General features: G+C 43.3%; 1 protein-coding gene across 1 annotated transcript in view; it reads right to left on the bottom strand.

Moving 5' to 3' along the window:
* Nucleotides 1–12,249, bottom strand: part of LOC140481689 (progesterone receptor-like) — a 317,791-nt gene that overhangs the window by 20,896 nt on the left and 284,646 nt on the right. Inside the window, exon 6 of the mRNA XM_072578261.1 lies at nucleotides 10,084–10,214. Within this exon, the coding sequence (XP_072434362.1) occupies nucleotides 10,084–10,214 (131 nt within the window). The remainder of the gene's footprint in view (nucleotides 1–10,083; nucleotides 10,215–12,249) is intronic.

Raw genomic sequence — 12,249 nt, 5'->3', positions numbered from 1 at the left:
GGGATGTGTTCCCAATCATATTACCTTTAACCAAATCAATCCCAACTCTGTAGTGCTTGTCAAGGGGCTGTTACTATCATTTTAAAATTTTAATTTGCAAACATTTTTAACATTTATGATTTTGTTTCACATTCATTCTCAAAAAGTTGATGATCCTTCAAGTCCAGTGACAAGTTCATTAAGAAATATAAGTGCTCCTTTCAGAAGTTAGCTGAAGAAGCTCCCTCATCCATGAGCTGCTCATGATCTATCCTCCTTTACTGAAGGATGTATTCCATGTCCAGTCTCCATATTGGCATATGTTATGATTTATGCAGAATTGAGATTAAAAACATTTTAAAAAGCTGCCCCATTAGTTTCAAACATATTGTTTGCAAACAGTTTTGTTTCTCAATTTCTTTGATTCCTGCACTAGCAAGAATATTAACAAATGTACAGATGCCCTTTCAGATTCAAAACTGGGTTTTATGAAAATGGATATCTCTTTACTTGCTCGGAAACAGAATGAAATTTAATAATCTTTGATACTAGTACCTTGGAACAAACATAAGAATGATCAGCTTATTTCTGAGCTGTTTGCCTCCCTTTTCTTTAGTTGTGCATGTCCAAGCAAAGGAATTCTATAAAATCTGATTATTTTAACTCACGGGCAAAATAGGAACATGTGCTGGAAAACACCATTCTTCAATTAGCAAATATACATTTATTTGCTTAAATTTTATTGATTAAAATTGATTGAATTGTTTGATTTCAATTTTAATTCTGAAAGTATAATCCCAATTTTAGGTAAAATAACCAATATAATATGAATGTCCAACAGGCATTCAAATGAGTTCACATGTGGTCCCCTTGTTCAAGAAGGGGAGCAGGGATAGCCCGAGTAACTATAGGCCAGTGAATCTCACTTCTGTTGTGGGCAAAGTCTTAGAGAGAATTGTAAGGGATAGGATTTATGAACATCTGGATAGGAATAATGTGATCAAGGATAGTCAGCATGGTTTTGTGAAGGGCAGGTCGTGCCTCACAAACCTTATTGAATTCTTTGAGAAGGTGACCAAGGAAGTGGACAAGGGTAAAGCAGTAGATGCGGTGTATATGGATTTTAGCAAGACGTTCGATAAGGTACCCCATGGCAGACTAATGCAAAAACTACGGAGGTATGGCATTGAGGGTGCATTAGAGGTTTGGATTAGGAATTGGCTGGCTGGAAGGAGACAGAGGGTAGTAGTTGATGGTATAGGTTCATCTTGGAGCGCAGTTACTAGCAGTGTTCCACAAGGATCTGTTTTGGGACCATTGCTGTTTGTCATTTTTATAAATGACCTGGAGGAGGGGCTTGAAGGCTGGGTAAGCAAGTTTGCGGATGACACGAAAGTCGGTGGAGTTGTGGACAGCGAAGAAGGATGTGGCAGGTTACAGCGCGATATAGATAAGTTGCAGAGCTGGGCAGTAAGGTGGCAAATGGAAGTCAATGTAGCTAAATGTGAAGTCATTCACTTTGGTAGGAGTAACAAGAAGATGGATTACTGGGCTAATGGTAGACTACTTGGTAGTGTGGATGAGCAGAGGGATCTTGGTGTCCATGTACACAGATCTTTGAAAGTTGCCACCCAGGTAAATAGTGCTGTGAAGAAGGCATATGGTGTACTGGGCTTTATTGGTAGAGGAATTGAGTTCCGGAGTCCTGAGGTCATGTTGCAGTTGTATAAGACTCTGGTGCGGCCTCATCTGGAGTATTGTGTGCAGTTTTGGTCGCCATACTACAGGAAGGATGTGGAGGCATTGGAACGAGTGCAGAGGAGGTTTACCAGGATGTTGCCTGGCATGGTAGGAAGATCGTATGAGGAAAGGCTGAGGCACTTGGGGCTGTTCTCATTGGAGAAAAGAAGGTTTAGGGGCGATTTGATAGAGGTGTACAAGATGATTAGGGGTTTAGATAGGGTTGACAGTGAGAACCTTTTTCCGCACATGGAGTCAGCTGTTACTAGGGGACACAGCTTTAAATTAAGGGGAGGTTGGTATAGGACAGATGTTAGGAGTAGATTTTTTACTCAGCGAGTTGTGAGTTCATGGAATGCCCTGCCAGTAGCAGTGGTGGACTCTCCCTCTTTATGGTCATTTAAGCGGGCATTGGACAAGCATATGGAGGTTATTGGGCTAGTGTAGGTTAGGTAGACTTCAGTTGGCGCAACATCGAGGGCCGAAGGGCCTGTACTGCGCTGTATTTTTCTATCTATCTATTTCTATCTATTCTATCTATCTATCATTATTCATAAATACAGAACTATCAACATGAAAGGAATGTTAGAAGTGACATTTATGATCTATAAATATTATGTTGTATATTTTGTAAATTTATGAAAAAGTGTTAATTTTATGAAACACATTAAAATGTTATGGTTTAATCAGAGATGAATAATTGCTATTCCAAATAAATAACAAGTGGCATGTTGATAGATAAATATGGTTTTGCAAAAGTGAGGTACTCTTCAATTGAATAGATCATAACGTAATTCCATCACTTTTTTTTATAAAAATGAGAGTCTAAAATTGTTTCAAAATAGTATTATTTAGCAGTGATTGATTGACATAGATAATTCCTGACATAGAAACAGTTCAATATTGTTCATTACTGATTAATGCAGATATTCCTGCACATTGTTTTACAATGATAAATGTGTGACTCTTGCATTAATTCATTTAGGGGTTGGTATCTAACCTTAAAAAAAGCTGGTTGTTTTGAATATAATGGTACGTGTAGAATTGAGTAATTTGAATGTAACATTATTTAATTTTCACTTCCTAACAAGGTATCTTTACAAATACTCTGCCCCCTGGGCTTGGCAGTTCAATCTACATGAATTTACTTATCCAGAATGGGAGCACTCTATTACCTGCTAACTCCGATCCTCACCAAGCTTCATTGATACCGGGTGCACCTATAAGTTGTTTTCAAAATCATTAATGCTACCATCTAACAATCCATAGATTTAGTCTAACATGCTCTGTAACCACTTACAGCATCACATCTCTGTTTGCTTCTTTCACCTTCTTAAAACTTGTTCATGCCTCATTAGCCACAACATCTCTTTAGCTGGTCTCCATCCACTTTACTTTCAAAATCACAACTGAAACTTTTTAAACAATTGCCTTATTGGATCTGTTTCTAAAACCATTCCATCCTCTTTCCTTTACCCCAACTGTCCATTTTCATTCCTGTATTTTACGATAGCTTTCTGAAGTGAAAGTGAAACATAAGTTACATTATTCTAAGATGCATTTTTCATCAAGTTAAATACATCTAATTAATTATATCTTATCATTGAAATGATTGCTGCACTGCCTCAGAGACTTTCCAATCACTCTTAAAAAAGCATATGGAAGAATACAGCTAATGCCAGTTCTACAGTATAGAATAATCTTCTAGTTGAAGCATGTGCGAACATGAGGCATAGGCAGGAATAGGGCATTTGGCCTATACCACCATTCAAGACATTTATGGTTGATCTGGTTTTAGTCTCAATTGCACTTTCCCCACTGTACTGATTGGAACCAGATGGATCTTGTTGACTATGAGGTTCTTAATTGGGATTGTTAGCCTGGACCAATCAGGAAGGCCTTTACTGACATATATAACCAGGAGATTCCTTTGGAGACTGGATCATTCTGTGACTGTGCAAGGACTGTTCCTGTTGCTGCTTGGGGCCTGCCTCCCTAAGAAAAAAAAAATTAACCAGGAGATGGGGGTTGTTAGGGCCGACTGCCTGCCCCTCTTCCGGGGTTACGTTAGAGCCCGGGTGTCCTTGGAGAAGGAGCACGCGGTGTCCACCGACACCCTGGAGTCGTTCAGGGAGAGGTGGGCGCCGCAGGGAGTGGAGTGCATCATTTCTCCCTCCAACTCTATTTTGATTTAGTCCCTACCCTTCCCTTCACTGTTTTGCTCACACAGCATTGCCCTGTGGTTTGAAGGGCAGTGCTTGTCACTGGCCACTCGGGTGTCTTTCCTATCTTCCTGGTGGTGGAAATTGAATAAAGATTCGTGCACTTTGTGTCTTTTCACTGTGTCTCACACCTGCACACACACACCATGGGTGCTGGGGAATAAAAATAAGCACTAAAAAAAAAAAAAAAAAAAAAAAATATAACCAGGAGATTCCTTTGGAGACTGGATCATTCTGTGACTGTGCAAGGACTGTTCCTGTTGCTGCTTGGGGCCTGCCTCCCTAAGAAAAAAAAAATTAACCAGGAGATGGGGGTTGTTAGGGCCGACTGCCTGCCCCTCTTCCGGGGTTACGTTAGAGCCCGGGTGTCCTTGGAGAAGGAGCACGCGGTGTCCACCGACACCCTGGAGTCGTTCAGGGAGAGGTGGGCGCCGCAGGGAGTGGAGTGCATCATTTCTCCCTCCAACTCTATTTTGATTTAGTCCCTACCCTCCCCTTCACTGTTTTGATCACACAGCATTGCCCTGTGGTTTGAAGGGCAGTGCTTGTCACTGGCCACTCGGGTGTTTTTCATATCTTCCTGGTGGTGGAAATTGAATAAAGATTCGTACACTTTGTGTCTTTCACTGTGTCTCACACCTGCACACACACACCATGGGTGCTGGGGAAAAAATAAGCACTACCGCACTTAGGCGGTAGTGTGGGGGTTAAAAAGGAAAAAAAAATATATTAAAAAAAAAAAAAAAAAAAGGAAAAATATAACCAGGAGATTCCTTTGGAGACTGGATCATTCTGTGACTGTGCAAGGACTGTTCCTGTTGCTGCTTGGGGCCTGCCTCCCTAAGAAAAAAAAAATTAACCAGGAGATGGGGGTTGTTAGGGCCGACTGCCTGCCCCTCTTCCGGGGTTACGTTAGAGCCCGGGTGTCCTTGGAGAAGGAGCACGCGGTGTCCACCGACACCCTGGAGTCGTTCAGGGAGAGGTGGGCGCCGCAGGGAGTGGAGTGCATCATTTCTCCCTCCAACTCTATTTTGATTTAGTCCCTACCCTTCCCTTCACTGTTTTGCTCACACAGCATTGCCCTGTGGTTTGAAGGGCAGTGCTTGTCACTGGCCACTCGGGTGTCTTTCCTATCTTCCTGGTGGTGGAAATTGAATAAAGATTCGTGCACTTTGTGTCTTTTCACTGTGTCTCACACCTGCACACACACACCATGGGTGCTGGGGAATAAAAATAAGCACTAAAAAAAAAAAAAAAAAAAAATATAACCAGGAGATTCCTTTGGAGACTGGATCATTCTGTGACTGTGCAAGGACTGTTCCTGTTGCTGCTTGGGGCCTGCCTCCCTAAGAAAAAAAAAATTAACCAGGAGATGGGGGTTGTTAGGGCCGACTGCCTGCCCCTCTTCCGGGGTTACGTTAGAGCCCGGGTGTCCTTGGAGAAGGAGCACGCGGTGTCCACCGACACCCTGGAGTCGTTCAGGGAGAGGTGGGCGCCGCAGGGAGTGGAGTGCATCATTTCTCCCTCCAACTCTATTTTGATTTAGTCCCTACCCTCCCCTTCACTGTTTTGATCACACAGCATTGCCCTGTGGTTTGAAGGGCAGTGCTTGTCACTGGCCACTCGGGTGTTTTTCAAATCTTCCTGGTGGTGGAAACTGAATAAAGATTCGTGCACTTTGTGTCTTTTCACTGTGTCTCACACCTGCACACACACACACTATGGGTGCTGGGGATTAAGAATAAGCACTACCGCACTTAGGCGGTAGTGTGGGGGTTAAATAAAAAAAAAAGGAAAAAAAAAAATAAATAAAAAAAAAGAAAAAAAAAATAAAGAAGAAAGAAAAAAAAAAATAAAAGTGGACAAGGAGGGCAGTGCTTGTCACTGGCCACTCGGGTAAAAAAAAATATAACCAGGAGATGGGGGTTGTTAGGGCCGACTGCCTGCCCCTTTTCCGGGGTTACGTTAGAGCCCGGGTGTCCTTGGAGAAGGAGCACGCGGTGTCCACCGACACCCTGGAGTCGTTCAGGGAGAGGTGGGCGCCGCAGGGAGTGGAGTGCATCATTTCTCCCTCCAACTCTATTTTGATTTAGTCCCTACCCTCCCCTTCACTGTTTTGCTCACACAGCATTGCCCTGTGGTTTGAAGGGCAGTGCTTGTCACTGGCCACTCGGGTGTCTTTCCTATCTTCTTGGTGGTGGAAAAAAAAGAAAAAAAAAGAAAAAAAAAAGAAAAAAAAAATATATATAACCAGGAGATGGGGGTTGTTAGGGCCGACTGCCTGCCCCTTTTCCGGGGTTACGTTAGAGCCCGGGTGTCCTTGGAGAAGGAGCACGCGGTGTCCACCGACACCCTGGAGTCGTTCAGAGAGAGGTGGGCGCCGCAGGGAGTGGAGTGTATTATTTCCCCCTCCAACTCTATTTTGATTTAGTCCCTACCCTCCCCTTCACTGTTTTGCTCACACAGCATTGCCCTGTGGTTTGAAGGGCAGTACTTGTCACTGGCCACTCGGGTGTTTTTCCTATCTTCCTGGTGGTGGAAATTGAATAAAGATCTGTGCACTTTGTGTCTTTCACTGTGTCTCACACCTGCACACACACACACCGTGGGTGCTGGGGAAAGAATAAGCACTACCGCACTTAGGCGGTAGTGTGGGGTTTAATTTAAAAAAAGAATAAAAAAAGAAAAAAAAAACAAACTCGAGGGTCCTTCACTGAAAGAAAAAAATATATATAACCAGGAGATGGGGGTTGTTAGGGCCGACTGCCTGCCCCTTTTCCGGGGTTACGTTAGAGCCCGGGTGTCCTTGGAGAAGGAGCACGCGGTGTCCACCAACACCCTGGAGTCGTTCAGGGAGAGGTGGGCGCCGCAGGGAGTGGAGTGTATTATTTCCCCGTCCAACTCTATTTTGATTTAGTCCCTACCCTCCCCTCCACTGTTTTGCTCACACAGCATTGCCCTGTGGGCAGTGCTTGTCACTGGCCACTCGGGTGTTTTCCTATCTTCCTGGTGGTGGAAATTGAATAAAGATTTGTGCACTTTGTGACTTTCACTTTGTCTCACATCTGCACACACACACACCATGGGTGCTGGGGAAAAAAATAAGCACTACCGCACTTAGGCGGTAGTGTGGGGGTTAAATTTAAAAAAAAAGAAACAAAAAGAAAAAGAAAAAAAAACAGGAGTGGCCACAAAAAAGAAAAAAAAAAAAAAAATATAACCAGGAGATGGGGGTTGTTAGGGCCGACTGCCTGCCCCTTTTCCGGGGTTACGTTAGAGCCCGGGTGTCCTTAGAGAAGGAGCACGTGGTGTCCACCGACACCCTGGAGTCGTTCAGGGAGAGGTGGGTGCCGCAGGGAGTGGAGTGCATCATTTCTCCCTCCAACTCTATTTTGATTTAGTCCCTACCCTCCCCTTCACTGTTTTGCTCACACAGCATTGCCCTTTGATATGAAGGGCAGTGCTTGTCACTGGCCACTCGGGTGTTTTTCCTATCTTCCTGGTGGTGGAAATTGAATAAAGGTTCACGCACTTTGTGTCTTTCACTGTGTCTCACATCTACACACACACACACCATGGGTGCTGGGGAAAAAAATAAGCACTACAGCACTTAGGCGGTAGTGTAGAAAGAAAAAAAAGAAAAAAAAAGAAAAACAATAAAAATATAAACAGGAGAATTGCCCTTTGATGTGAAGGGCAGTGCTTGTCACAGGCCACTCGGGTGTTTTTCCTATCTTCCTGGTGGTGGAAATTGAATAAAGATTCGTGCACTTTGTGCCCTTCACTGTGTTTTACACCTGCGCACACACACACCATGGGTGCTGGGGATAAAATAAGCACTACCGCACTTAGGTGGTAGTGTGGGGGTGTAAAAAAAATAAAAAGCTTCATTTGAAAAAAAAATATAACCAGGAGATTGGGGCTGTTAGGGCCAACTACCGGTAGTGTGGGGGAAAAAAAAAGAAAGAAAGAAAAAAAACAGGAAAAAAAAATTTTAACCAGGAGATGGGGGCTGTTAGGGCCGACTGCCTGCCCCTTTTCCGGGGTTACGTTAGAGCCCGGGTGTCCTTGGAGAAGGAGCACGCGGTGTCCACCAACACCCTGGAGTTATTCAGGGAGAGGTGGGTGCCGCAGGGAGTGGAGTGCATCATTTCCCCGTCCAACTCTATTTTGATTTAGTCCCTACCCTCCCCGTCACTGTTTTGATCACACAGCATTGCCCTTTGATGTGAAGGGCAGTGCTTGTCACTGGCCACTCGGGTGTTTTTCCTATCTTCCTGGTGGTGGAAATTGAATAAAGATTCGTGCACCTTGTGTCTCTCACTGTGTCTCAAAAAAAAAAGAAAAAAAAATATAACCAGGAGATCTCCTTATGGGTCTACTCCTGGGCCTGGCCATAAACAGGTCCAGGCAATGGGCTGTGGAGAGGGTCATTAGGGCCGACTGCCTGCCCCTCTTCTGGGGTTACGTAAGGGCCCGGGTGTCCTTGGAGAAGGAGCACGCGGTGTCCACCAACACCCTGGAGTTGTTCAGGGAGAGGTGGGTGCCGCAGGGAATGGAGTGCATTATTTCTCCCTCCAACTCTATTTTGATTTAGTCCCTACCCTCCCCTTCACTGTTTTGATCACACAGCATTGCCCTTTGATGTGAAGGGCACTGCTTGTCACTGGCCATTCGGGTGTTTCCTTTCTTCCTGGTGGTGGAAATTGAATAAAGATTTGTAAAAAAATTAAAATAAAAAAACAAAAAAAACCAGGAGTTTTTTTTTGAAAGAAACAAGGTGCACAAATCTTTATTCAAATTTCCACCACCAGGAAGCAAGGAAACATTATATAACCAGAAGATTAGAATCTTCTCAGTTGAGGCTGGATTCTGACCTCGCTAGCCAGTCAGCCACAGCCAGTGTACTCCCCTTTAATTATTAAAGGGTCACTTGGTGGTTGCACCCGGCCTCTGTGCAGCTTTTATTTCCCACCCACTTTTCCCCACATGTCAATAACCCTGGACTCCCTTAACCATCAAAAATTTATCTCACTCAACCTGGAATAAAAATAAAGACCAAGCCTTGATTTCCTCCTGACAAGCACAGTTCCTCAAAATTCTCTGTGGGATATAGAAACAAGATGGGTATTTGATATCTTGGGACTGGTACTCAATTTGGAAGGTTGGGTGTTTAATTGGAAGCAGGAAAGAAATAAAGTAGTCCACTGAGGTCAGCAAAGTCAGAGGACTAGGTTTCCCATCTCTTGGAGCAGGAAGAGCAATCACAAACTTTTCTCCCTGTCTTCTGGCTACAGCCAGCCAATCTGAGAAGCTGGGTAGTTGGTGTTTAGGTAAATAAGCAATGAGAATGAGGTCGTGGTGAGGGAGTGTGGTGGCACTGGACAAGATTAGGCAGGGTTGGGGAATAGTTGAGGAATTTTGGATGCAGCAAATATTGGGGCGTTGGGGTCAGGGGAGTTAAATTTAAATTCATTGTTAAATATGAGGCACGTAAGTGAGTTGTTGTCTGCCCCTTATCCTAACTTCAGTAAACAGGGTAGGTGTGTTGGGACCATTTTAACATTTTATTCAACGCAAAGCTGTCTATTTTTTCTGAATTAAAAGGTCTGTCTGGTCACTGTTACCTTTCAAATAGAATTACAGATTAAATATTTGCAACAGGCAGCAGTCTTGGGTTGAATATTGTTTGAGCCCAGAGCTGATATTGGCTCAGTTTAGAACCAGGAATAGCAGGGTTCCATAGAAATCAGATATGATCACTAATTTCTCCTATAAGAATTCGTTTCAAAAAATTTCCTTAAATAGGCAATAATCTCAACTGAGAACACATCTTTCACCAAGTGTGCTATCAAACCAACCCTGTGACTCAACCAAAGAACAAGCACTTATTGTTTGTATTTGCTGCGGTTGTATTGACCATGATCACAGTGATCAAGATAATTATACACTAGGCAGTTCAGAGAACTTCAAGCTCTTATGTGTAATTGACAATGGGGTCATTGTCAATCTCAGAATCTACACTGATAGATAAACAGTGAAACAGAGCATTGGTCAACTTTTCAGGATCAAATTAGAAAACAATTCATTCGGGAAAAGGATGCTGGTTGGCTACATTGTATCAAATTCTATTTTCACTTACTTGTATTAAGGAGTATTAAGGTTTTCATGCACAAAAATTCCTCTTGGGTCACTTGAAGATGAATGAATTCTTGTGAGATTTGTCGCATTGCTATACACAGATCATACATTGCAGACTTTTGCATTCGCTGCCTGAAAAAGATAATCATCAAAGTATATGACAAGCATAAAAAGTACACAATGTTCCCAACTCCAGTCATTTTCAAGTGTGAATTATCTAACAGAAAAGTAAATCCTATCCTTTAATCACTGCATTCTTGGATACATAGTGCTCGAGTTGTGATGGTGTCAAGACCTCTATTGCTGATAGTGTAGGGGTTATATCTTGATTCCAGGGACTGCAAATGATCAAGACAATGGGTCAACACTGCAGTCGTGAGGGTACCTATGGACAGGAAATATATACTGGCTTAGCCATCAATGGCCACATTGCAGGAATAAATCAAAATAAAAAGAAATACTTCATTCCATCTGATAACATATCTGTGGCTAAATGTTTTGAATGGATCTTTGTTTTGCCCAACATTAAATTTATACTTTCCACATAGAGACACAAAAGAATGAGAACCAAGACTTCAGGACTTTTGATGTACATAGGGATGTTACTAGGAGAACGTGAGGACTACAGATGCTGGAGATCAGAGTCCAGAGTGTGGTGCTGGAAAAGCACAGCAGGTCAGGCAGCATCCGAGGAGCAGGAAAATCGATGTTTCGGGCATAAGCCCTTCATCAGGATTCATCTCGATAGGGATGTTACTGGAATGTAACCAATACATAGAGAATTCATACAGAATACTTGTAAACATTCTACTTTTCACTTATCCAAAACTAATGCACGTATTGAATACTGAAGGATTATCTCAAGTTAAATGGAAACAGCTGCAGCCTGGTGACTATTCTACAGAGGGTGTTCTTTATATATCCACTTCTCAGAAACAAATTGACCTTGCATTGCAATAATGTTGTGGTGCTGCAATACATTGTGCATCATGCAATGGAGAAGCCCTAATGTCAACTAACAGATTATCCAGTGACATCAGCTTAAAGGCTTATACCTATGTTTTACGGAGTAAAGAACATGCTGGAGAAAGATACTATCAGCTCCCCTATAAGTGACAGCTTTGGAGATCTTGTTGCAGGAATGTAAAACTTTATCAAGCAGGTGGCATTCCCAGTGAAGAACATGATCGGAAGAAAGTGGCTGAAAGAGTGAATGCCTCTCATCTGTACAAGCCTCTGGATTAAGTAAAAATGAAAACTCTGAGCATTGATTAAATGTGATCAACTTCAAAAGTATACTATTTTGGATTCTATTGTAGGGGACAGCCTCCCAGGGAACATAGCAGCAGCCCCAGCAGCAGCCAGGTCTGTGGCACCACAAACTGTCTGTGCTGTGATGCAGGGTATTGCAAAGATCAAGTAAGCAATTGTGATAGGGGATTGTCTGGTCAGGGTTCAGGCAGGCCGTTTCTGTGGCTACAAACAAGATTCCAGGATGGTGTGTTGCTCCCTGGTTTCAGGGTCAAGGATATCTCACAGCAGTTGCTACAAATTCTCAAGGGGACGTGTGAGCAGCCACAGGTCATTGTACACACTGGTACCAGCCACAGGTAGAAAATGGGATGAAGTCCTGCAGAGTGAACTCCTGATGCCATGTGCTAGTGAGAGTAGGAACAGGAGAATAGGATAAATACCTGGCTGGGGAACTGGTGTAGGGGATATAGATTCAGAGTTTGGATCATTGATATCTCTTCTGGGGCAAAGGTGACCTGTACAAGAAGGACGGGTTGCACCTGAACTGGAAGGGGACCAATATCTTGGTGGAGCTACCTGGGAGGGTGTAAAGTGGTCTGGCAGGAAGGGTGGCGCCCAAACAGTCATGCAACTATAGAAAGGTTTGAGGCTGGCACGGATGTTAGACAGCAAATTAAATAGATAAGACAGGCAAGAGCATGGCAGGGAGTGAGGGAAGACTGCATTTATTTCAATGCAAGAAGCCTGATTATAAGGCAGATGAACTCAGGGCATGGATATATCTATTGGACTGGGATCTCATAGCAATTACAGAAATATAGCTGAGTGAGGAACAGGACTGGCAGCTCAATGTTCCCGTTTATAGATGCTAGACAATAGATGGAAAAGGAGGGCGAGTGGTGTTTTTGATTAG

Source organism: Chiloscyllium punctatum, chromosome 9, assembly GCF_047496795.1.
Source record: "Chiloscyllium punctatum isolate Juve2018m chromosome 9, sChiPun1.3, whole genome shotgun sequence".
Taxonomy (NCBI): Eukaryota; Metazoa; Chordata; class Chondrichthyes; order Orectolobiformes; family Hemiscylliidae; genus Chiloscyllium; species Chiloscyllium punctatum.
Note: the sequence above shows the minus strand (reverse complement) of the source record. Positions and strands in the feature narration are given on the sequence as shown.